Below are 27,384 nucleotides of genomic sequence, written 5' to 3'. Positions count from 1 at the left end.
TAGATACATATTAATATGTATGATCACAAAATAGATAAATATAGAGTCGTGTGATCGCAAAATAGATACGTATCGATATTGTATGTATGAAAATTAAACAGGCTGTTTGTGCAAAAGAACACTATTGATTGTGTTTTTATTTTGTAATGTATAAATTTTGCTTCTATTCAGAACAAACCAAAATGAAAAAGAAATGGTTTCTAATCGCAGGTATAAAATGTGAAGCTGGTGACCATTTTGTGGGCCGTGTCTGAGGTCAGACATGAACTCGTTGTCGCTCAGATGGTGTAGTCAGTCAGTCAGTCAGTCAGTCAGTCAGTTAGTTAGTTAGTTGTGTTTAATTTTGTTTTATTTATCGAAGTTAGCTGTTGGTTAGTGATGTAGCTGTTTACTTGACTAGCTAGTTAGTGAGATATTTGTTTGAGTAGTTTTATGGATCCTGTTCTCCCACCACTTTGTCCCAGATTTGAACGTAAGGTGTGTTGGACTGCAGTGCATTCTGGGTAATCTGATCTTCACAGTGATGTGAAATGAAGCTGGCCCTCTGATGCTGATGAAATCCTGAAGTTAAGGGAACTGGGGAAAGAGAAGTGGACAAGCACATCTCAGTAATTATAGCTTACTAAAGACTTTCTCACTACTGACAGGAAATGGCACAAAGTGGCAGGAAGTGACACATTTCAATAGAATTAGGGTGTTAGAAATGTTCCCTTTACACATTCCTTCCCAGAACCGTGGAGGAAACACCGAAGTACACTGAGACCCTCAGCACTGACGTAACTCACACTCAGTTCTCACAGATGTTAGCTAAGACTCGAGCGACAACGCAATGAAGAGGAATTCCCACTTTTAACAAACTGCTGAAATAACACACACACACACAGAAATAACTGAAGAGTATCAGTGTATCGTAAACAACTATAAACAGCTTAAAGGGGCCGGCTCATTCTTTCCAGAATCCAACTCGTTGTTTTTGTTTACATTCGGCCCATTGTGTTTTGAAAGCATGTGACCGCGACACTGTTAGCTCTCTGTGCGACAAAACCTCCTCAAATTCACTCTTACTTCGAACGCAACACCTTATCTTTTCTTTCCTTCGCGGCTGACCATGAGACAGTCAAACCCGGTTCAGGACCGTTACAACAGAATAACCGTACAGAAACAAGTAAACAAGCAAGAACACTAAATATAAAAACATACACTACCGTTCAAAAGTTTGGGGTCACCCAGACAATTTTGTGTTTTCCATGAAAAGTCACACTTTTATTTCCCACCATAAGTTGTAAAATGAATAGAAAATATAGTCGAGACATTTTTCTGGCCATTTTGAGCATTTAATCGACCCCACAAATGTGATGCTCCAGAAACTCAATCTGCTCAAAGGAAGGTCAGTTTTATAGCTTCTCTAAAGAGCTCAACTGTTTTCAGCTGTGCTAACATGATTGTACAAGGGTTTTCTAATCATCCATTAGCCTTCTGAGGCAATGAGCAAACACATTGTACCATTAGAACACTGGAGTGAGAGTTGCTGGAAATGGGCCTCTATACACCTATGGAGATATTGCACCAAAAACCAGACATTTGCAGCTAGAATAGTCATTTACCACATTAGCAATGTATAGAGTGGATTTCTGATTAGTTTAAAGCAGAGCTTTGAACCGGTTCAAGGAACGAAAACGAAAACCGGGAACTTTTTCTATTTCACATGGAACAGAAACGAAACCAGAAACTTTATTATTTTTTATGTTCCGGAACAGAAACGCTTATTAAAAATAATGGTAACCGGTTAATACCGGTTTTTATTTCGTTCCTCAAAGTTTCCGTAGCCTACAAATAAAAAAGCCATGAGTGTCTGAGCAAAGAAGAGCCTGAACGTTGCAACCTCCCTATTGGCTGTTTGTAAAAATGTATCAGTTGTTGCCCTTCCCACGGGAATCTGTGGTTGGTAGAAGAGAGCAACTGGACTTGCTCTCTTCTACCAACCACAGATTACTATGTACCTGGACGACTGAGTATCTTCACAGATATGTTTCTACACACTTTGGGATGAGATCCCTTCGACTAGTGCGGGAGTATGAGAGGACTTCCAGAAAACTGGCAGACATCTTAGCCAGAGAGGATCGTTCAATTTTGTCAGCCTGGAACGACCATCACTGAACAGAGGTGGTTGTCTATGACATCTATCAGCCACCTTCAATGCAGCCATCAGCATTCTGATTTGGATTCTATTATGATCCATGAGAGGATAAATACTTGATACTCCCTATTAGACAGACAGAACTGATGATGCCTTTCGGACGAGAGGCGAAACGTCTTCAAGACTTTTCAAGCAAGTCCAGTTGCTCTCTTCTACCAACCACAGATTACTATGTACCTGGACGACTGAGTATCTTCACAGATATGTTCCCACGGGAATCATCGCGGGCTCGAGAGACGAGACCTGACGAGTTAGTTCGTTGGTAGCAGAACAAAATGTCTGGACACAAATCGGGTTTTCAGAAAAGGAAAGAAAATAAACGGAGGGTCGAAAATACAAAAAAGGAGGCAGAAAATGCAAAACAAGTTTTAAGGTAGGACAAATGGTTAGTTTTCTGAGGCAGCCCGCCGTGGCTGCAGGCTTTCAGTTGTGTCATTGAATGGTTACTTTTCTGAGGCAGCCCGCCGTGGCTGCCTGCAGGCTTATTTATTATAGCCCATTTAGTTAAAATAGTTGATATAAAATGTTTATAGTTGTAGTTATGTGATGGTTGTCCTGATTTAGACTGGTGGTTTGTTTTTTTTTTGGGGGGGGGGGCGATGTTGCACCCGGGTCCAGATTAGGGCAGAACCGGCCCTGGCTACATTTCAGGTGTAGTTTGTTTTATGTATGTATGTACTTGCATAGATGTGTACTTGGTCTTCCAATATGGCGCCTAACAAAATCTCGCGGCGTGGTGACGTCATGCGGTAGCCCTCTATAGGGCCTGACTAGCCTTTGGTAACACACTAAACGAATTATCTTTCATTTTTGGCACTTTTTCTGTTTGTGTAGATGGGAAGACATACTGAGAATCCAAATCGCCAACATTTGAAATAATAATAGTTTTGAATTATTTCTTGTCTTATTTAATGAAGGTTGTAATAGAATTAGCCTACATTTGGCTTAAGCTGGATGAGACAGAGACATAATTTTATAGCCATTTGTTAAACAGCTGACAGGGAACGTAATTAACCGTTCCGGGAACGAAATTTTTTTGTTCTAACCGGTTCGGGAACTTCTATTTAATGGTGGAACCCAAAACCGGAAACGTTAAAATTCCGTTTCTGTTCGGAACGAACCAATAGGAAAAAAATTCTGGTTCAAAGCCCTGGTTTAAAGTGATCTTCATTGAAAAGAACAGTGCTTTTCTTTCAAAAATAAGGACATTTCAAAGTGACCCCAAACTTTTGAACGGTAGTGTACATACAAGGGGAAACAGTTTTATCTCAGTTATCTAATTCAGTGTGAAAGTGTTTTAAAATATCATAAAACCTTTCCACCTTTGCTCCTTTTACAAATTCGGTTTTATGGTGTACAGCGTGCCTTTTTCTTATCGCATGTCTGATAACTTGCTGCTGTAACAAAACAGTTTTAGCTTGGGATTGATAAAGTAGATCTATCTATCTATCTATCTATCTATCTAATCTATCTATCTATATCATTCCATATGGGTTATTTCATGGTTTTGATGCCTTCAGCTTCAACATCATTCTCCAGTATCTCATCTCATCTCATTATCTGTAGCCGCTTTATCCTTCTACAGGGTCGCAGGCGAGCTGGAGCCTATCCCAGCTGAATACGGGCGAAAGGCGGGGTACACCCTGGACAAGTCGCCAGGTCATCACAGGGCTGACACATAGACACAGACAACCATTCACACTCACATTCACATCTACGGTCAATTTAGAGTCACCAGTTAACCTAACCTGCATGTCTTTGGACTGTGGGGGAAACCGGAGCACCCGGAGGAAACCCACGCGGACACAGGGAGAACATGCAAACTCCACACAGAAAGGCCCTCGCCGGCCACGGGGCTCGAACCCAGGACCTTCTTGCTGTGAGGCGACAGCGCTAACCACTACACCACCGTGCCGCCCCTCTACAGTATAGAAAACAATAAAAATAATAAAATAAATACATCGATACCAAGACCAGCAAGATGAGCTTTAACACCTTGGTTCTACCTCTCTTCGAGTACTATGATGCGGTCTGGTCGAATGCAGATGTGACTAAGTTGGAAAGGCACTATCGTTTGCAGAAAAGTCCTTTTCAGAAAGATAAATCAGGTTCCGATTGTTGAAAGATGGAAATTTAACAAATGTCTGATGATGTACAAATGTATGAACGGACTCCTACCTACGTAAATTTTTGTTAAAAACTCTGATGTCCATAATTATAACACAAGAGCAAAGAACACTATTCATATCTTGAAAATAAACTCAAAATCAGGACACAGGACTTTTGCTTTTTCAGCTGCTGTGTTCTATAATTATCTGCCTGACAATGGTAGAAACTCTGAGACTGCAAAGAAATTTAGAATGAACTATTTGGAAACACTTTTCTAATCTCCATCCATTATCTGTAGCCGCTTATCCTGTTCTACAGGGTCGCAGGCAAGCTGGAGCCTATCCCAGCTGACTACGGGCGAGAGTCAGGTCATCACAGGGCTGACACATAGACACAGACAACCATTCACACTCACATTCACACCTACGCTCAATTTAGAGTCACCAGTTAACCTAACCTGCATGTCTTTGGACTGTGGGGGAAACCGGAGCACCCGGAGGAAACCCACGCGGACACGGGGAGAACATGCAAACTCCGCACAGAAAGGCCCTCGCCGGCCACGGGGCTCGAACCCGGACCTTCTTGCTGTGAGGTGACAGTGCGAACCACTACACCACCGTGCCACTGTTATTGAACTTATTTAAATTTATTTTATTTATTCTTTTTTCAGACGATTTTATCTTCTATTTTTAGACATGTTTACTTCTTCTCTGATTCAGGAGCTTGGTAGCAAATTTGAATATAAAATTTGATTAAAAAGCACATCTTGGGTATATTTAAGAGCAAGATCAATGTAATTCTCCTATTTTATATTAAACTTTGGTCAAATATCTGTCACAGTTTGCATTTTGTGCAATTTTTTTACCTTGCGCAATACCAGAAAAATTCAGTTGAAATCAAGCCATTTGAGGCGAATTGGTCCGCCTCTGAAAAAACTTGGCATTTGGATTTCCCGGCAAACATTGATTTTCATGATGTCGATCCTACGTCAGCGCTGGTTTGTTTATGAGAAAACGGCCTGGTGGTTTTCTGCAAATTTCTTCAACGTTATCACGTAATTATTAAAATGGTTAACAGATGTATCATAGGAGGGTGTAGCAACACCAATCTTGATGGGATTAGTACTCATCGTTTTCCAAAAGACCGGACAATGAGAGAGAAATGGGAGCGCTTCATGCGAGGCACCCGGAAAAACTGGCAACATGCAACAGAACACAGCATCATATGCAGGGCTCACTTCATAAAGCCCGATGACTTTGAGAACTATTTGCAGTGGGAAATGGGCTTCAAGAAACAACTTGATCTGAAAAAAGACGCAGTTCCATCTGTCAGAATGCCCAAAGCAACACCGTCTCCATTTGTGTCAGCGTCACCAAAGGAGCCAGCCGTGTTCATCTCCTCTGACAGAAGGCGAAGTGTCGCATCCACTGAGGCCCTTGAAGCCGAGGACCAAGCAGAGCCGAGAAAAAGACCAAGAAAATCGGCAATTCACAAGTTGACTGTTGCCAGAGTAAGAAATAAGAGAGACTATACTCTAAATTAGGTGTTCCTGTGTTCCTGCTGGCGGATCCACACGTGACATCACGAATGTGGATCACTATGGCTCCAGACTCCCTTGGGATTTTTCCAGATGCATTTTGTTATTTTATTTTTTTCTGCTGTAGACAGATGGCCTTGGGCAAAATTACCCTTCTGGATGAGTGTGTAAAGGGACATACTTTCATATAAAAAAAACACGAAATTGGTCCAGGATATACACTTCTCATCTCATCTCATCATCTCTAGCCACTTTATCCTGTTCTACAGGGTCACAGGCAAGCTGGAGCCTATCCCAGCTGACTACGGGCGAAAGGCGGGGTACACCCTGGACAAGTCGCCAGGTCATCACAGGGCTGACACATAGACACAGACAACCATTCACACTCACATTCACACCTACGCTCAATTTAGAGTCACCAGTTAACCTAACCTGCATGTCTTTGGACTGTGGGGGAAACCGGAGCACCCGGAGGAAACCCACGCGGACACGGGGAGAACATGCAAACTCCACACAGAAAGGCCCTCGCTGGCCCCGGGGCTCGAACCCGGACCTTCTTGCTGTGAGGCGACAGCGCTAACCACTACACCACCGTTTTAAAGCAAAGAGAATTTCGTCTCACACCGAATATTGACTTTGTTTCATTTATTATGGCTCACTGATTACTGTTTTTTAATGTTGAAACATTTAATTTCGTTATTTTTTAAGCTGTTCTTGGTCGACAGCGTTTCTTTACACGTGCCGCAGACTTTTACACAGAACGGTGTGTGTATATAGTAGTGAGCTCTATTAGCTTGTACACTGTGTATTTTTAAACAGGAAGCCATTTTGGATCTAAGAGGGGTGGTAATAATTAGCAAAGTGTAAAAACATGTTCAGCAGTGAACATTTCTCAGAAAATGAGGTAACAAGCAATGTCAGCAGTAATTCTGATTCTGATTCTCATCTCATCTCATTATCTGTAGCCGCTTTATTCTGTTCTACAGGGTCGCAGGCAAGCTGGAGCCTATCCCAGCTGACTACGGGCGAAAGGCGGGATACACCCTGGACAAGTCGCCAGGTCATCACAGGGCTGACACATAGACACAGACAACCATTCACACTCACATTCACACCTACGGTCAATTTAGAGTCACCAGTTAACCTAACCTGCATGTCTTTGGACTGTGGGGGAAACCGGAGCACCCAGAGGAAACCCACGCGGACATGGGGAGAACGTGCAAACTCCACACAGAACGGCCCTCGCCGGCCGCGTGGCTCGAACCCGGACCTTCTTCTGTGAGGCGACAGCGCTAACCACTACACCACCGTGCCGCCCCCGGATATGCACTTTAATGTACAAAATGAAAAACTTAGGGCCCAACACAGACCCCTGAGGGACCCCATAAGCAATGTCAGCAGTAATTCTGATTCTCATCTCATCTCATTATCTGTGGCCGCTTTATCCTGTTCTACAGGGTCGCAGGCAAGCTGGATCCTATCCCAGCTGACTACGGGCGAAAGGCGGGGTACACCCTGGACAAGTCGCCAGGTCATCACAGGGCTGACACATAGACACAGACAACCATTCACACTCACATTCACACCTACGCTCAATTTAGAGTCACCAGTTAACCTAACCTGCATGTCTTTGGACTGTGGGGGAAACCGGAGCACCCGGAGGAAACCCACGCGGACACGGGGAGAACATGCAAACTCCGCACAGAAAGGCCCTCGCCGGCCACGGGGCTCGAACCCAGGACCTTCTTGCTGTGAGGCGACAGCGCTAACCACTACACCACCGTGCCGCCCCCGCATATGCACTTTAATGTACAAAATGAAAAACTTAGGGCCCAACACAGACCCCTGAGGGACCCCATAAGCAATGTCAGCAGTAATTCTGATTCTGATTCTCATCTCATCTCATTATCTGTAGCTGCTTTATCCTGTTCTACAGGGTCGCAGGCAAGCTGGAGCCTATCCCAGCTGACTATGGGCGAAAGGCGGGGTACACCCTGGACAAGTCGCCAGGTCATCACAGGGCTGACACATAGACACAGACAACCATTCACACTCACATTCACACCTACGCTCAATTTAGAGTCACCAGTTAACCTAACCTGCATGTCTTTGGACTGTGGGGGAAACCGGAGCACCCGGAGGAAACCCACGCGGACACGGGGAGAACATGCAAACTCCGCACAGAAAGGCCCTCGCCGGCCACGGGGCTCGAACCCAGGACCTTCTTGCTGTGAGGCGACAGCGCTAACCACTACACCACCGTGCCGCCCCCGCATATGCACTTTAATGTACAAAATGAAAAACTTAGGGCCCAACACAGACCCCTGAGGGACCCCATAAGCAATGTCAGCAGTAATTCTGATTCTGATTCTCATCTCATCTCATTATCTGTAGCTGCTTTATCCTGTTCTACAGGGTCGCAGGCAAGCTGGAGCCTATCCCAGCTGACTATGGGCGAAAGGCGGGGTACACCCTGGACAAGTCGCCAGGTCATCACAGGGCTGACACATAGACACAGACAACCATTCACATTCACACCTACGCTCAATTTATAGTCACCAGTTAACCTAACCTGCATGTCTTTGGACTGTCGGGGAAACCGGAGCACCTGGAGGAAACTACACCACTACACCACCGTGCCGCCCCTGGATATGTACAAAATGAAAAACTTAGGGCCCAACACAGACCCCTGAGGGACCCCATAAGCAATGTCAGCAGTAATTCTGATTCTGATATTATAATTATTATTATTAAATAAAGAAAAACAGTGAAGGAGTGTCCAAACACTTTTGACTGATCCTTGAGATATAAACTCAATCATCACTCCATGACTTAATGAATGAGGGTATTCATTTCCGGTACTTGTGTGACGCAATATCCCCGCCCCTTACGTGAATGACTAAGGCTGTAGGCCCCGCCCCCGTTCTCTTCGCTGCAGTGATGTGAATGGCACTCAGAAGGGGAAGGAAGAGACAAACCGAGTGGTTCGGTTCGGAAGGAAAATTCCCCCAATGACACGAGCAAGAACAGTAAGTTACTTCAGAAGCGTCTTTCTGAGACATTAATGGCGTTTAATTCCTGTTGTATTGTGTATAAATGTGTGTTTTGCGGCTCCCTCAGAGCAGCTAGCGCGGTTAGCATCCGGCCGCTCACAACGCTCTCCTTTGTTTCAGCGCGCGAGCGAGCGAGCCGCTTTCCGGCGCCTAATGCTGGTCTGGCGTTTGTCTTTTTAACTTTAAGACATGTATTTTTTAACATATTTATTCCGTTTAGATTGTTTATTGATTGTAGCAGCGAATAAACAACGCGTTCTAGTAATTCGTATGTCGCCAAGACAAACTCTTTATTCCCACCCGTTTTAGGACGAATCTCGCGTCCTGCTCTGTGATTGGCTGAGACCGGGTCGCCTCATGTGCTCTGATTGGCTCGCGGGGCTTTTTTCCATCCAGTGTCGTGATTGACATTGGAACGAACCAATCCGAGCGGGCTGTGTGTATACGGGTAGGATGTGCAGGTTAATACGAACGGTTTTAAATAATTAAAGCGGTTCATTTTATTTCTGTAAAGGAGAGCCTTATTGTTTGGAATGTGCCGAAATAAATGAGAACTGAGTTTCTCTAATAAACACACTGTCCTTATTTATAAGTAAGAAAGCTGTAAATAGGCACAGCGTATTGTTTATCCCCTATAAATAAACAAACAAACACTGAGTGTTGTTTATTAAAACTTAACAAGCTGTCCAGGTCCCCAGTGTGTCCTGAAGTGAACTAGGAAACATCAGGAGGCTTTTAGACTCAAACCAGTCAAGGTAATAGTAGTAGTAGTAGTAGTTGTTGTTGTTGTTGTTGTTTGTTTATTGGTTGTGTCCAGTTTAAATCCCACATCTCTGGGTATTTGTGTGATTCAGACAGCAGGAGTTGAGATGGAGGTCTCAGGGTTTAGTGGTCTGTAAAGTCTGGATCTGTGCTGAGACGTTATTTAATTCTTGTGTAAAGTTTAAAGCGTTTATTGTTCACTAGGACTCGGGGTAGATCAGGGTATCGTGGATGTGTTTGATGTTTTTTTTTATTATAAAGCTGACGAGTTTCATGTTTAACTGGAGTTTAAGTGACAAAATGGTCGCCCTTCAGACCTACACACACACTGACTTACTCTTACACTCTCTCTCTCTCTCTCACACACACACACACACAGTGTGTTAGGGATGTGATTCTTCTGGAATTATGGATTTTCTGATCATGCAGATCCTTAAAAATATTTTGGGGTGGGGATTTGGGGGGCTTTGACCTGCTGTATGTCTCGGATGGAGTGTGTGAAGATTAGGGTGCATCAGTTGCCCTCACTTTCATAAAATCTGATGCATTTTTGTTCGGGTGTTCCTTTTCACCAATAAAGACATCCTGTAGAATTTTTTGACCATATTCAAAAGTCTAATGGTGGCACCATGAGGTTCATTTTTTTTTGCCAAAAAACGCTTATTTTATGTTTTCGCGTAAGGTTTGAATCACAATGTTGGACTCCATTTATTGATTTCTTGTGGCCCAGAGATCATGTTAAGAACCTTTGCAAGGGATTGAGAAGCATTAATGTGATTCATAATACATTTGTATTGTTTAAAAGTAGTTGAACAATGATTCAATGAACAGCTAAAACTCAAACCGTGCTTGATAATACACTACCGTTCAAAAGTTTGGGGTCACCCAGACAATTTTGTGTTTTCCATGAAAAGTCACACTTTTATTTCCCACCATAAGTTGTAAAATGAATAGAAAATATAGTCGAGACATTTTTCTGGCCATTTTGAGCATTTAATCGACCCCACAAATGTGATGCTCCAGAAACTCAATCTGCTCAAAGGAAGGTCAGTTTTATAGCTTCTCTAAAGAGCTCAACTGTTTTCAGCTGTGCTAACATGATTGTACAAGGGTTTTCTAATCATCCATTAGCCTTCTGAGGCAATGAGCAAACACATTGTACCATTAGAACACTGGAGTGAGAGTTGCTGGAAATGGGCCTCTATACACCTATGTAGATATTGCACCAAAAACCAGACATTTGCAGCTAGAATAGTCATTTAGCACATTAGCAATGTATAGAGTGGATTTCTGATTAGTCTAAAGTGATCTTCATTGAAAAGAACAGTGCTTTTCTTTCAAAAATAAGGACATTTCAAAGTGACCCCAAACTTTTGAACGGTAGTGTATATTTAGAATATGTACTAAAAATGTGTATCTAAGATATTTGGTATACTCTGTAAGGTGCCATAATGTTTCATGAAAAGTGATTGAAATTTTGTCATAAAATAGCAGCTTTTTCCATCACTTTGAGCTCCTGGTGCCACCATTAAACTTTAGAATTTTGTCAAAATATTTCACCCAGTGTGTTTTCTTACCAAAAGGAACATAAAAACAAAAATGCATCATGATCGGAGGAACTTTTCATTTTTAGGGGGCAACTAGTGAAGATCTCATCTCAGGGCTCAACATTAACTTAATAATCCACTCATCCTGACCGTAACCTTTTTATTCCTGTGTATTTACTGGTTCAGTGAAAGGAAACTGATTAACAAAGTTTATCAAAAAGCCGGTAGACTTATGATCATTCTGCTTTAATGATTGATAATTTTTCAATAAAACTTTAACTGTAACAATAAACAGAAACCGTCCAAAGCCCCATTATAGTGTGTTTGTGTTCTAACCCATTACCTGATCTGCAGGTTTAAGAGTTCGATTCACCCAAATTCAAAGCTTCTGCAGGAGATGAAGTTACATCCTGATTAGTCAAACCTGAAGTATAAATTAATTTAAAGTAAACTGGTTGGACATGATCAGGGAGACAGAATCACACTGTGAAAGGAAAACAAACTGAGTGAGTTCAGCTCTGTTGTAAAATTCCCCTGAAATATTTTACCACATTTGTGATGGTTAATGTGAACCACACAGAAGAGAAACACAGTGAAATGAAATGAAGATTCAGCACAGATATTTATTTTATTGAGGTGTTTTATCACCATTTCTCTGATTTAAATGAAGTCTAATAATATATGATTGAAGATTACGCTGTGGTTATTTTAACGCGCACACACCTGCTGTACTCAACTTCCCTGGAATTTTGTAAACAATAACCAGCCAGATCACTGACGGCAACTGGTTTTGTTGGAACTTTATTGACGTAACTCTCGAATAATTATTCTACTCTAAAAATACTGATTTTCGACTCGGACAGGCGGCTGCGGATTTGACTTGTCTGAGCTGAATATTTGGTTGTCCCGGACAGTCGGACTACCGTTAATGTCGAGTGCTGGATTTCTTTCCTTTCCAAGTATCCATGAGGATGTTTATTGGAGCTCAGTTTGAGTTAAACATGCTCACTCACTCACATGAGGTGAGAATAATCTGATCCAATACGGTGATGTTCTGGAGTGGTTCATCAGGAGAACCGGGTGGGTTGAGGGTTGGTGATGAAATAAATGAATGTTAGAAGGATAACTCGGAGCTACTTGTTGCAATGGCAGTGAGAGCAGCGCTCGGAGGCCTAACTGGTCACATGACCAACGTACAGGTTTACATTTTAGACAAGAGCCGTCTCAGTCTTTAATCAGTGCGTACAGCGAAAAGAAAGACGCGAGGACGTACGCTGAACGTCCAGATGTGTCTGTGATGATAACACAGCGAATTCTTTTGTGCACATAATCTAAACACACATTACCTGCAGTTCCTACACTGTTACTCTCTCCTTCATCTTCAAGTGCTTTTCAGTTTAGCATCAGTGATTTTAGCATCGTGGCGTTTCAGCGACGTTTATGAGCGGCTGAGTTGTTCATGTCGTTATTCTGAAACGACTGAAGTGTGAAAAGTTGTTCTGTTTTTGTGACTGTAGGTTTATCAGGAGAGTAATAAATAGACAGTTCGTCAGAATGGAAATACAAGCTCGTGTGAATTTTGCTATAGTCGTTTATATTTGTTTAAGGCCTCGGTGTTTTGCGTGCGTTTTGTTTATTGTGGTGTTGTTGGTGCTGACCGTGCCGTATCTTTGTAAATGAATATCTAAGGGGTGTGAGTGTGGCGCCGGGCTCGGAGTGTTTGGTCCTTTTCCAGTCACATGTCTGTCTGTCTGTCTCTCTCGCACATACACACACGGAGAGCGTGTGTAACAGGACGAATGGGGTGAACACACTCTCCCTGTGTGTGTGATGGTCTTTGTCATTGTTACAGTCACAGAGGTTGTGTGTCAGTCATATATTGTGTGTGATGATGATGAAGAATCAGGTGAGTTAGACACTTTATATAAACGACGTGCTGTTAGAAGCCATTACAGGAAGCTGTACTCGGTGTTTCTGAGGGGATTAAATCCTGAAGCGGGGTTTTGTCTGATCTGCTACTGAGATTAGATTAATCTGCTCCTGGTGGACATCGTCCAGGAGGTCAGGTGTGTGTGTGTGTGTGTGTGTGTAAGAACAGAGAACACACACTAACTGTAGCTCGACAAGCCTTTCAGGTTCTCCTTTCCCTGAAAAACAAACAGCTTATGTTACCATGGAAACCGCAAAGCCGTTAAACTCCTCTGTCCTGAAGACAGATTGACCTCCGACTGTGACAAAGCACCGACACTGGAGACTCCTTCCTTACACGTTACCGTACATAAACGTGTCCATCTCCGTTTGTTCTGTCTTTGTTTTAATTTAATGTTCCATGCTTTCGTGTTCTTTCTGCTTTTCTCAGCGTTCTCGTCTTTCATTATTTCACAATTTTATTTTTCTAATTTATTCTTGCTTTTGTTTCTCACCCTGTTCTTTCATTTTTCTCCTCGTTATTTCTTTTTTTGTTGTTTTGCATATTTCTTTTTCATTACATCTTTCCATTAATAAAAGTAATAATTTGTTTCTGAAGGAAAATAATCTGCTCGTGCTTGAGGTTTCGGTATCGGGGGGGGGGGAGCGTTAGTCATCTCTCTCTGTGATGTGAAAATGAAAATGAACAGATGTGAGTGTCAACCATTTTTTTATTTTTATCCACCTTGCCTGTGTGTGTGTGTACTGAGCGCGTTTATCCTCCTGATGGGTGAAGTAGAGATCAGTTGTTCTTCCCTGTAATGTAACTGAGTGAGGAGGAAGTGTTTAATGTCTAATTTCAGTGTTTCCTTTAGTTTCTAGAGACAGTTAAATTCCTAGAAATCAGTTGCGTAAAATCAGTCATGATGATCGCGTGCGTGTTCTACTTTTTCCTCTGACGTCAGACTTCAGACGCGTTTAGAAGAGAATAACCCACCTATCAACCTCACTCACGTTCTTCTCGTATGGAACATCAGCTCATCTCAAGATGGACAGATTACACTGATTATAGAGGAATTTGTAGAAAAATACACACATCTCGTGTCTCTCACGGTTAATGTTTATTACCAGAATCGGATTGGAAACCAGCCTGGCTTTTTTTTTTTTCCTCTCCCCCCTTTCCTTTCCTTTGTATGCTTTTCTCAGCTGAATCAGAGGAAAAATTAAACATTATACGTGTACAAGCTAAAAAAAAAAAGTGTGGGTGTGGCTTAAAAAAACTCTTAATAAACGTTTTCTGAGGCAGTGTGTATATTCCATAAAGCCTGTCTGCTTGAGGTGCTGTGATTGGCTAGGACTCTGCTTTGTGTCCTCTGATTGGCTGGTTCTTTTTTTTTTTTTAGTTTCTTGTAGAGGTTAGTGATGAGTGATAAAGTATTTTTCATCAATAATTAAGTGCATGTATTCAAATGTAGTGAGTTGTGAAGAAATGCATGTACACACGGACGACTCCTCCTCCTTTTAGAGTGTGTTGTGAATATGATGTACGTAACATTTGTGTGTTGTGTTTCAGGAAACCGCGCTGTAAAATGGAGGATAGCTTCGATTGCGACTGCGGCGAGCTCGAGCCACCTGATCACTGAGGGAGAGCGTTTGTGCTGAGCTCGGCCGACCTCCTCGCTCGCCGCTCCTCAGCCCGCACCACACATCAGCCCAGACGGTGCTCGGTGGATCATGGGAGGATGGTAACGCTGCTGCCGCTCAGGACCAGTCGTACACTGAAGGCGTCGGTGCTGTGAGGATGCTGCTGCTGCTGCTGCTACTCGCTTTCACATGAGCATTTCATCACTGATCACTCACCTCCATTCCGTTACACAGGAAGACTAGAGTTTAAAAAAAAATAAAATACCCACAGGCCTGTTTTCTGAGCTGTGAGGGCGCTGTGAGGACTCGGAATCCCATTTGGGAAGGTTTTTTTTTTCTTTCACAAAGAAGGCGGAGAGAAGGAGTTTCTCTCTCTCTCTGAATCATATCATAAATTAGTTTTTTTTTTAATTTAAAGAATCCGTTCAGGGTGCTGTTGTGTAAAATGGCCGAGAAATTTGAGAGCCTGATGAACATCCACGGTTTTGATCTCGGCCCCCGGTACACGGACCTGAAGCCGCTCGGGTACGGCGGGAATGGCCTGGTGTTCTCGGCGGTGGACCGGGACTGTGACAAGCGCGTGGCCGTAAAGAAGATCGTCCTGACGGACGCGCAGAGCGTCAAGCACGCGCTGCGAGAGATCAAAATCATCCGCCGCCTCGATCACGACAACATCGTGCGCGTGTTCGAGACACTGGGGCCGAGCGGGCGGCGTCTGAGCGAGGACGCGAGCTCGCTGACCGAGGTGAACTCGGTGTACATCGTGCAGGAGTACGTGGAGACGGACCTGTGCACCGTGCTGGATCAGGGCCCGCTGTCTGAGGAACACGCCCGTCTGTTCGTCTACCAGCTGCTGCGTGGACTCAAGTACATCCACTCGGCTAACGTCCTGCACCGAGACCTCAAACCCGCCAACCTGTTTGTCAACACCGAGGACCTGGTGCTCAAGATCGGCGACTTTGGCCTGGCGCGCATCATGGACCCGCACTACTCGCACAAGGTGAGGGTTTACGGCTCGGTGCCCCACTTCACTTTTCTACTCATGGTGTGTGAGTCGATGACATTTTCTGATTGGACTACAGAGAGGTTTTGACCCTATCATCAGGAGGGCATGAGTTTGAATCCCTACGGTCTCTTTAACCATTTCCAGCATCTCTGAGCTCATGTATGTGGAAGAAGGTAGATAGCTCTTTCTTGTGTGGAAGGAGAAAATGTCAGGGTAAGGTTGTTGTTAGAAGAACTGCTTCAGTTGCTACTCAAGATGCTGATGCACTTGACATTTGTTCCTCAGATGATGGAAAGTGTGGGTGGGGGGTATTTAAACTTCAATATCAGAGGTGTGTGTGAGGTTAACATGATTATCTCTATCAGGAAATCTTTACACCTGTTAGTCATGATTAGCTCTCCCGTGTTGTGTGTTAGCCAGATGCTCCAGGTGTGAAGCAGGAAGTGAACAGCACTAAAGCGTATGCTATAACTTCCTGTAAGGTCCTCAGTGCTGGAAACGACCGATCAAAGGAAAGGAAGTGTGTGTTTCACTGAACGCAAGGTTCATTTTAAGCGTCTTTCCACACTCTCTCTGGTGTGTGTAGTTTGTTAGACGTCCTGTTTTCGTTCTGCGTGTCCTGACTAATCCCCCGCAGGCTGATGAGTGGTGGCTGGGCTTGTTTTTTATCATCTTTTTCCCTTTCTTTTGTCAGTGATGTCTATTTCCACCGGCTGTTTCAGTGAAACGCTTGCACGTGGCTTTGATTAGTCATCACGTCTTTGATGTCTCACACACACACTCATGTGATTCACTCACGGTTTTTCAGCTGTATTGTGCGCGCGCACAGAGGGGCCGTGTGTGTGTGTGTGTGGGGAATAATGTGCTATTTATGTAGTACGTTTATGAATGGTTCTCTTACACACAAGGATGATATGGACATGAAGGCTTTTCAGACTGTCATACAGCCGATGTGAATTCTGTTCTGTTGCAGCGCTCTTGACTTTTCTTTCTCTCTAGTAGTTTTGTACACCTGAGCAGAACAGTTCAGATAAACGAACACAACTGAGGAGGAAATTACTCCGACTTTAATAAGATTTATAAAGTGTGTGTGTGGAACCTAAAGTGTTTCCTCATAAAGCAGCTTTGCTTGTTTTTGAGGTTTTATGTAAACAGAGGCTTTTAGAGAAAGATGAGAGAGAGAGAGAGAGAGAGAGAGAGAGAGACGGAGGGGCAGATGGGGACGCCCCTTTTCCACCAAAGCAGTTCCAGGGCTGGTTCGGGGCCAGTGCTTAGTTTGGAACCGGGTTTTCTGTTTCCACTGACAAAGAACTGGCTCTGGGGCCAGAAAAACCGGTTCCAGGCTAGCACCAACTCTCTGCTGGGCCAGAGGAAAGAACCGCTTACGTCAGCGGGGGGGGCGGAGTTGTTAAGACCAACAACAATAGCAAGACCGCGAAAGATCGCCATTTTTAAGCGACGAGAAGCAGCAGCTGTACAAACGTGAAGTCAGCCATTATTATTATTGTTGTTGTTGTTGCTGCTGCTTCGATATTCGCGCCAAGGTTTATGCAAACGTAGCGATGTGACGTATACAACGACATAATGACGTGGCTTCCCTTAGCACCGTGAGCTATGGAAAAGCAAACTGGTTCTCAGCTGGCTCGCAAGTTGAATGAGTTGTGAACCAGCACTGGCCCCGAACCAGCCCTGGAACTGATTTGGTGGAAAAGGGGTAGGAGTGATATGAGGGGGGAAGGGAAGCATTTAGAAGGAAGGGAGGAAAGAGACCCGAAGGAAGCAGTGAGAAGAGGGAGATATGTATAGACAGATGGGGGAGAGAGAGATTGGTGAAAAGAGGTCCCACGGATCAGGAGATGGTGAGACAGACAGAAAAACCAGACAGAAAAACCAGACAGATTAAGAGGAAGACAAAAAGAAGAACAAGAAACTCGCCATCAGTAAAAGAACCACAGATGTAAATAAAGGAGTAAGAGAAAGTGAGAAACAGTGGGGGGGGGAGAGAGAGAAGTGTGAGAATCTCTAATGGGAAGTTGGAGGATTTTCTCAGCATGCTGTTTCTCTCTCTCTCTCTCTCTCTCTGTCTCTCTCTGGGTCAGGGTGAGCCCTTCACCTGTACCCCAGTGTGGTGTTGAGGGTGAGGGGGGGATGATTGTGCAGGTGCACATCTGTCAGTCATTAAAGTGATGGATGTGTTTGTATTTGTACCAGTGAATAAATGAACAGTCACAGTGTCAATAACACGACTCTGTGATTCACTCGTATGATATCTGACCTCTCCGGGAAACTCTGTGTTAGAAGCGCGCACATAAACAAGCTTAACCGGTTTTAATATAACCTGGAAATGTGTATTCAAATTTCCAGGGCGTGTGTGTGTTACAAACTCGGATCCCGGATCGTATTAGTCGTCCTTACAGCCTAAATTTTGTTTTATTTTTATTTAAAAACTACAGCATTAAGAAATTTCATCGTCATGACGATGTGTAAAACCCACCAGTAGGAGGACGGCAAGCTCATGAAACAAGGACAGAAAAAGTCTGGTTATTATCTCAGTAACCTCAGCGTGCTCTGTAATCACAGGTCTATCGTCAGAGACTCTTCGTTTTATAATCTGTACAGTGAAACGAGTAGTAATTTAAATTAATGTTACACATTTACTGTATTAATAGCGCATTTAAAATAACACACCACCACTTGGTAAAGTCACACACAAATATGTGGGTTTTTGTTTTGTTTTTATCCTTGAGCCTGCCCATGTTGAAGCTCCACCCACAGGATTTGTGCTGGCCCATTGAGTGATGTGAAATAAAATAAACTCTAAAAATAAAATAAACTCTAAAGTGGCTGACAGGAGGGTCGTGTAAACCCAAACAAGACGTCAGTTTCCCAAACAGGGTTTCTTCACCACTTCTTCTAAGTCTAGGGTTTGCCTTAAATCATTGTTTTTGATCTTTTTTTTTTTTTGCATATTTTAAACATCATTTGTATGAATAAGAGATTTTTAAAAACGCAGATTGCACCTTTCATGGTATTTTATTTTTTCTTTAAATGTGACTGTGTGAGTCAGCTGAAGAGATCTGATGTGTCCCTCAGTCAGCAGTGTTTAACTCACTTCCTGTGTGCGTGTGTGTGTTTCTCACTCTGTCCACTGACACACAACACATGCGTTTTAAAAAAACGGGGTGAACGACAGCACCAAGGCAGATTTCCTTGTTCAGTCCTTCATTTGCATTTAATCCTTTATGCAGTTCTCGAGAAGGAATGAACAACACTGTATTGGGAATAAAACACAACAGGGGTGTGCTGTTCTCAGAAACTAATCCACGCTGGAGTGTTGTGATGTCATCTGACCTGAATCAGAGTTACTATAACCACCCTGCGGTTGATTTTATTTTCCTGTAACGGCACACCCTTAAGTGTTTTTGATTCCATTACAGTTTTTCTTTAGATGTTGGGGTTTTTTTTAATCATCAGCGACATTTTGCACTTTTATCCATTTATATTTACATGAAACTGTTCTTACTTACATTATAGCAGCTATAAACGTTCGTTCCCTGACTAGCCTCCCCCCCCCCCTTTTTTTTTTTTTGGTCTCTTGATGTTACCTGGAAAGTGTGAAATCCTCTGTCCTGGAAATGTCTGAGAACTTAAATTTATCTCTGACATTGGAGACTCCTTCCATTAACATTAAACATCTCGATACACTTTTTTTAAAAATGCGTTTATTAATAATGGCGTGTCCACTCGAGCCTTACTATAGAACTGAAAATGACACGCCCTCTTTTTAGGTTTTCTCTTATTGTCGCTTTAATCTGGGGCTGTGTTGATGTTTTGTACTGAAGATACACACCTTGTTCTTAGAACTTTGTGTTTGTTAGAGAGAGAAAGAGAGGGGAAGGCTATGGCTCCATTCCCAGAAATGTTCCTGTGGGGTGGGGTGTCTGGGATGGAATGTGCGTAAATAGTGTCATGGAGTAATCTGGATCGGAGCACTTCGAAGTCATGTTGAGCCTCACGCACTGCTGAGAGCGCTACTGTTTCATTAACAATAACATTGTTAAAGAACATGACTGTGTGTGCGCGCGTGCGGGACATACTGGAGCAACATTCACATCAGTCTGAATGCTAACATGGCTAATGGTTTTTAGAAAGTCCCCTCCCCCACTGCTGGAGTTAATCTGAGCGGAGTATAATTACACACAAAAAAAAATCAGGGAGTGGAGTGTGAGCTGTTTAACATGAATGGAATCTTGTTCTATGCTAATAGTGTAATTTACATTTTCATGCTAATTATGGCTTCCTGTACTGGCGCATGTTAATGTCGTGGTGATTGGAGCTGCACAGAAATCAGCCCTGAGGGTAATGAGGAACAGGGCTGAACTGTGAGGATTAAACAGAAGGAAAGTAAAGCGTACATTTTATTGTGTGTCAGAATGACGTGGGTGTGTGTGTGTGGGTGGGTGGGTGTGTGTATGAATGCGTTGGTGGTTTTAATGCCACATCAATGGAGACAGGAATAGACCTCATGTAGAAACGGACACATCAGCACTGATGCCCCTTTTCCACCAAATCAGTTCCAGGGCTGGTTCGGTGCTGGTGCTGGTTCACAACTCGTTCAACTTGCGAGCCAGCTGAGAACCAGCTTGCTTTTCCATAGCTCGCGGTGCTAAGGGAAGCCACGTCATTACGTTGCTGTATACGTCAGTTACATCGCTATGTTTGCATAAACCTTGGCGCGAATATCAAAGCAAAAACAACACGGAAGAAGCAACAACAACAATAATGGCTGACTTCTCGTCGCTTAAAAATGGCGATCTTTCGCGGTCTTGTTATTGTTGTCGGTCTTAACAACTAAGCGGTTCTTTCCTCTGGCCCAGCAGAGAGTTGGTGCTAGCCTGGAACCGGTTTTTCTGGCCCCAGAGCCAGTTCTTTGTCAGTGGAAACAGAAAACCTGGTTCCAAACTAAGCACTGGCCCCGAACCAGCCCTGGAACTGCTTTGGTGGAAAAGGGGTAAGAGAGTTCAGAGCTCTGTGAGCAGCATTGGGGGGGGAAGAGTGTGAGAGAGAAACTAAATCACTCTGAAGTTGGGTAATGCCAACTGTTGCATATGTGATCTCGCTGTGTGTGTGTGTCTTTTCCCCTGTCTCTCTCCCTCTGTCCCTCCCTCTGTCTTTGCATATGTGTGTCTGTCTCTCTTTCCCTATCTCTGTGTCTCTCTCCCTCCTGTCTGTCTCTCTCTCTCTCTCTCCCCCTCTGTCTTTGCATCTGTCTGTCTCTCTCTCTCTCCTTCTGTGTCTGTCTCTCTCCCTCTCTTTGCATCTGTCTGTCTCTCTCCCTCTCTTTGCATCTGTATGTCTCTCTCTCTCTCTCTCTCCTCCATCTGTCTCTCTCCCTCCCTCTCTTTGCGTCTGTCTGTGTGTGTCTCTCTGTCTTTGCATCTGTGTATCTGTCTCTCTCCCTCCCCCATCTGTTTCTCCCTCCTTCTCTTTGCATCTGTGTGTCTGTCTCTCTCCCTCTCTTTGCACCTGTGTGTCTCTCTCTCTCTCTCGCCTTAAACTCTGAACTCTACACTCCCAGGTCACTCTTGAAACAGATTTTTACCTGGTTATTAAATAAAGATTAAATAATCATTCCTTTATCACACACTTACCTGTCCTCCTCCTCCTCCCCCCATCTCTGTCTCTCAGGGTCACCTGTCGGAAGGTCTGGTCACAAAGTGGTACCGTTCCCCTCGGCTCCTCCTCTCTCCTAATAACTACACTAAAGCCATTGACATGTGGGCCGCCGGCTGCATCTTCGCCGAGATGCTCACAGGAAAAACACTCTTCGCAGGTCAGGATCTCTCTCTCTCTCTCTCTCTCTCTCTGGTTGGGTTTCAGTACGGGTGTCTCTCCTCAGCACTGCTCACTCACCTGTAGCAGTTTTTGAATCCTGCGCTCAACGGAAACTCGACTAGAAGGTCTCCTTAACTCGCAAACTCGAATCTCGGTCTGCTCGGTGTCCGAGTTCAGCAGGGAACACTGGATCGGTGTGGAGGGGAAAACGATCTAGTTCTGAACTCGGACATTCGCTCCGGAAGTGAACGCCGTACTGCGAGTTAAGAGACACCTTTACGGAAAACTCCTCCCTGAATGATCTGCATATGATTAGCATATCATTAACATACGATCTTCAGTGACATCCAGGATGTGTGTGTGTGTAGGTGCTCATGAGTTGGAGCAGATGCAGTTGATCCTGGAGTCGATCCCTGTGATCCATGAGGAGGACAGACAGGAGCTTCAGAGCGTCATCCCCGTGTTTATTAAAAACGACATGTCCGTCCCACACACTCCACTCGCTAAACTGCTGCCGGGAGTCAGTGCTGACGGTCAGTGGTTTTACACACACACACACACACACACACACACACCCCTTATCCAAGCTCATTTTGATCTTTAATGTAAATAAATGTTCGTGTTGTATGGTCACAGCTCTGGACTTCCTGGAGAAGATCTTGACCTTTAACCCCATGGACCGGCTGACGGCAGAGGAGGCTCTGGCTCACCCCTACATGAGTGTGTACTCATTCCCTCTGGATGAGCCCGTGTCCTCTCACCCCTTCCACATCGAGGACGAGGTGGACGACATCCTGCTCATGGACGAGGGACACAGCCACGTCTACAACTGGGACAGGTCTCTCTCTCTCTCACACACACTCTCACACTCCAGAGTCAGACTCTTTTAACCAGGAATGTCACACTTGTTAATTAGCATGATGTAGTTAATTATGTGTGTATTTTTAGTGTGTTAACTGGATGTTCACATCGCTCACTGTTTACAGTAACTCTACACGTTTTAGATTTCTTTCCTGTTCTCTCGCACACCTTTTTTTCTGGAGTGAGTCTGAAGTGTCGATTTGTTCCTCAGGTACCACGAGAGTCAGCTGTCCGAGCCGGAGTGGCCCCTGCAGAGCACGGTGGAGGTGGAGGAGGTGCAGCGCGACCCACGCGCCATGTCCGACATCACCGACGACGAGGAGGCGCAGCTGGACCCGCGCAAGTACGCCGACGCCGAGAGCGAGAAGTTCCTGGACGAGCAGCCGTTCGACTTGGCCCCGAGTCAGCGCCGGGACGAGGACGTCCACCACGAGAACAAGTACTGCGAGCTGGAGTGCGGCCACACGTGCAACTACAAGGCGGCATCCCAGTCCTACCTGGATAACCTGATCTGGAGGGAGAGCGAGGTGAACCACTACTACGAGCCCAAGCTCATCATCGACCTCTCCAACTGGAAGGAGCAGCAGAGCAAAGAGAGAGCGGACCGCAAGAGCAAGAGCAAGTGCGAGAAGAACGGCCTGGTGAAGGCTCAGCTGGACAAGGAGAAGCATCAGCACCACCAGGGCTTCGACTTCGACTCCTTCATCGCCGGCACCATCCGACTCAGCCTGCAGCCCGAGAGCCGAGACATCGGCCTCCTCAACGAGCTCAACACCTCCGTGTCTCAGCTCAGCAAGTCAGCCAGCCAGGAGAAGGACGAGAAGTGTCAGGTAACACACGTGCGCACTCGTGTCTCAGCTTACTAAACTTTTCTTTGTTTTGCTGTTTCTCTCCTTTCTGCTTTTCTATTTCTTTATTGATTTTAATTATTTTCAAATCTCTGTCTCTGTCTTATTCTTTTTTTCTTATGAATTGGCTTCAGTCTGCCTTATTGTTCTCTCTATTCATCTGCCTCTCTTTTTTCTTTTCTTTATTTCTCTTGTTTTTTTTATTGCCTTCGAGCATTGTTTACTAACCCTGTTTAATATAAAGCTGGTGGTTATGATGTATGCTGAGTCTGAATGATGTCGTTGTCAGGTGAACCTGGCTCAGCAGTGCCCGTGGGAAAGCAGTGGGACGGAGAGCTGCCTGATTGACGAGGCGTGCTGGGACGAGCAGAAGGACGGCGGCGGATACGGAGGAGGATACACCAGCTACCTAGATCGCCTCTTCAGCAAAAGGGAGGACGACGGCCCCTCCGTCTGCTCCCCCGACACGCCCCCGGACGCAGAGTCTCCGCGAGACGAGACCGTGCCCCGACTCAACAGCGAGATCGTCCTCGAGTCGCTCGGCTTCGACGCTAAGAAATCCCTGCAGGCTCACGTCAGGTGTTCGCCTCAGATCGCCCACAAGACCTACAGCAGCATCCTCAAACACCTGAATTAGACCCTCAGCAGCCTTTCACCCCACCCCACCCCACCACGCCACGCTTCAGGAGGCGGGGCTCCAGCTCACCAGCCAGTCACAAAGCAGCGTTTATCTGATGAGACGATCCCTTACGATGTTTTTTTCTGAAGCGGCCGTGCTCCAACAGCACTGTTTTTCTAAACATCGCGAGGTGTAGCGAATAACCAAAACACACACACACACACACACACACACAGAGCTTGGCTTGTCCTTATTTTTTTATCTTTTGTGTTTAGTGTGTTATTTTACTTGAAGCATTTCAAAAACACACACGCACACGGCTACTTTTTAATTTTAGTTTTGTTTTTTGTTTGTGTGAATAATTTCAACATGTAACTTAAAAAAAAAATTCCTGATTCACTAAAGAGCTTCAGTGTTCATGTTTTTTTTTTTTGAAATTTAAAAACAGGAAATTGTATATGTTTAAAAACAGATGAGACTGGCATGCCGTTTGCACACAGCGTACTGTAGAGGACTCGAGAAACATGTAGAGGAAAAAATAATAAACACGATGGAGGAAGGAACAACGCACTAAACATGTGACATCACTGACATGACGACTGAACCCCGCCCCCACATCACTGCTGTACGCTGCTTATTCATCCTCTTTAAACATTAATTTTATTCCTTTCCTTTCTCACACCAGAGTCCCTCTGCCGTTCTCCTCTTCTTTAGTTTCCTTTCTTTACTCTTTTTTAAATCCATTTATACTTCTGTTAGAAAGATTTATCAGCCTGTTCATTTTGTTTATATAATTTTTTTTTTAAACATTTGTAATTTTAATTCTCCAGATAGCTGCTTTTTAATTAGTTCATTTTTCGCAAGTTTTTTTCCCCCTCCCAAACTATAAGCTTTTATTATTATTATTATTATTATTATTATTATTCCCCCCCATCCGAGTGTAAAATTTTTGAGAAAACAAATATATTTTGACTTTTATTTAAAGCACGATATTTTTTGCCAACTCTAACATTGACCTGGACAATTTTTTTTTTAAATGAAGAAAATTGAATATGAAATCTTTTTTTTTTTTTTTAAACTCAAAATATATTTTTTCCCCTTCATTTTTCCCACACTAATATTTTCTGGTCATTCTGATTTTAATTTTTATTTATTTTTTTGGTCATGTCCTTCGACTCCATATTTTAACTGATTTTAAATTTCTTTTTTTTTTCATATTTTATTTTTAAATTGAGTTTCTCCTCAGTACCCACATTTCCCAATCTTTTTTTATAAATAATTTGTTTTAATCTGTCATACTTTTTTCCTAAGATTGACCACCACTTCTTTTTTTTTTTTTTGGAAGAACCTTTCTTTAATCCATAACTATCTCTTTTAGTTTCCTTCACAATGTGACCCATTTAATACAATTCTTGTAAATCTTTTTTATTTTTTTTTAAAGCCTAATACACTTTCACTGATTAAGGTGGATGCCCCCCACCCCCCCCACCATTAAATTTTTTTACACATTTTTAAGCTAAAAGCCCCGCCCCCATAGCTACACCACTTTTTTTTTTACACTAACATGTTTATATATTCCCTCACTCTTCCTCCTCTATCTCTCACACCCTCATCATTTCCCCTCCTCTGCCGTTGTCCCAGTCGTCGGTGACGTCTCCGTATCGTAGTCGTTTTATTTGGACCTGATGCCAGCAGCTCGGCCGTTTTGTTTGATTTTATTTTATTTTAACGCGTAGGTTAACGTAAGTGTGTTATCTACCTCAGAGGTAACTGTAGACATGCGGAGTGTGTGTGTGTGTGTGTGTGTGTGTGTGTGAGAGAGAGAGACTCACCCTGTACGACCTTTCAGTGCCCGATCACATGGCTGTTTTTTTTTCTTTGACTCTTTGCCATAGTGAAGTATTAATAAGATCATGTATTTATTTTGAATCGTAAGTGGTGATATCTATTTATTTTACGTTGTTATTTTTCAATGTGACTCTGAATTGAGACTGAGGCATTGACCTTCCATCCTCTTTTTGTGTGTGTGTGTGTGTGTGTGTGTGTGAGAGAGAGAAACAGCTGGAGGATACTCATCCTTTGTGAAGAACTTTTTTTCCCAGCGTTCCTTTCTAAGGAAATAACGGTTCTTTTTTTTTTTTTTTTTTAAACTTGGAGGTGCGAAAGTGAAACGTGGTGTTACGGAATCAGCGCACCTTAAAGTCTTAAAGTTTTTGTTTTTTGTTCTCCCTCCTTTTTATAGACCCATGCAGTTAGAAACATGTGATGGAAGATCAGCTATGGAAGGTACATCTGAAGCGACATTAACGGTGAAGTGTTGTCGTCATCATCATCATTCTTTATTTGAGCATTTTTACGTTTTTAGTTTCTCCCCGTGAGCATGATAAAGGTTTAAGGTTATTCTAGCATGTAGTAGATCTATGGACTTCTCTTTTTATTCTTTTTTTATTGTGTTTTTTTTTTTTTTGTTTGTTTCAGTTGATGAACTGATACTCCGTTGGTTCCCTTGTAAAATAAATTAAATAAAATGGCCGGTGAAATAAACTCCTCCCTCTCCTGCTGTTTCTGTCTCATGGCTGGAACGGGTCTCAACTTCCCCTCAGATGTTCCTTCAGTCCAGTCTGTGTGAAGTTAATGTGTTTCTGAGGATTTTGTTTAAACTTCAGGGTGGGGTTTATAAATAAGTCAAGTTTATTTGTATAGCGCTTTTAACAATAGACATCATCACAAAGCAGCTTTACAGATTTTGAACGACTTAAAACATGAGCTAATTTTATCCCTAATCTATCCCCAATGATGAAGCCTGTGGCAACGGTGGCAAGGAAAAGCTCCCTCAGACAACATGAGGAAGAAACCTCGAGAGGAACCAGACTCAACAGGGAACCCATCCTCATTTGGGTGATAAAAGACAATGTGACTATAACAGTTTTAACATGAAGTCAGTTTCGTTGATGTTATAAACTCTTCATTGATGGAAACTTGAGTGCAAAACTTTTCATGACAACTGCAGTCCTAAAGTTAGCAAGTCAACTGTAGTCCTCAGCCATAAAAGCATTACTGTAAGAGTCCAGAGCGTATTCCAAGTGTGACTTTCAACTGTCCTCATGAGGCCGTCCACAGGATCGATGCGATGAGACTCCAACCAGACACGGCCCCAGGATGGATCAAGCAGGTCCGAGGAGCAGAAGAGGTTCAGCATCTCGATCCCAGGACCGACATGTAACTCAGAGGGACGGGGGGGGGGGACACAGGTTGTTAGGTATGCCCAATGTCACCTGAATAAGTAGGAACAGTATACATATTGCACTGAGTACAAGCAGGGACTCCGGCAAAACTAACTATGACAGCATAACTAAAAGGGGAGAGCCAGAAGGTAACACAGGCATGAGGGGCCCCGGGACATAAAGCAGCAGCCACTACACCGTCAACAAACTCGAGTGAGCAAGCGAGTGGGGACT

At 43.7% G+C, this 27,384-nt stretch overlaps 1 protein-coding gene across 1 annotated transcript; it reads left to right on the top strand.

The window, feature by feature from the left end:
- Positions 1-8,786: 8,786 nt before the first annotated feature.
- On the top strand, positions 8,787-26,464 carry mapk6 (mitogen-activated protein kinase 6). The gene is made up of 7 exons (XM_060924227.1): positions 8,787-8,872; positions 14,687-15,757; positions 21,452-21,596; positions 21,967-22,131; positions 22,235-22,436; positions 22,671-23,289; positions 23,597-26,464. The coding sequence occupies exons 2-7, from the start codon at positions 15,203-15,205 to the stop codon at positions 23,942-23,944; spliced, it is 2,034 nt and encodes a 677-aa protein (XP_060780210.1). The 5' UTR covers positions 8,787-8,872; positions 14,687-15,202; the 3' UTR covers positions 23,945-26,464.
- The last annotated feature ends 920 nt before the right edge of the window (positions 26,465-27,384 follow it).

Source organism: Neoarius graeffei, chromosome 6, assembly GCF_027579695.1.
Source record: "Neoarius graeffei isolate fNeoGra1 chromosome 6, fNeoGra1.pri, whole genome shotgun sequence".
Lineage (NCBI taxonomy): Eukaryota > Metazoa > Chordata > Actinopteri > Siluriformes > Ariidae > Neoarius > Neoarius graeffei.
Note: the sequence above shows the minus strand (reverse complement) of the source record. Positions and strands in the feature narration are given on the sequence as shown.

Excerpts from the sequence above, each read along its gene's own strand:
- mapk6 (XM_060924227.1), top strand. The coding sequence starts at position 15,203 with ATGGCCGAGAAATTTGAGAGCCTGATGAACATCCACGGTTTTGATCTC. Across the intron at positions 15,758-21,451 it reads ACCCGCACTACTCGCACAAG|GGTCACCTGTCGGAAGGTCT; the intron begins GTGAGGGTTTAC and ends TCTGTCTCTCAG. Across the intron at positions 23,290-23,596 it reads AGAAGGACGAGAAGTGTCAG|GTGAACCTGGCTCAGCAGTG; the intron begins GTAACACACGTG and ends TGTCGTTGTCAG.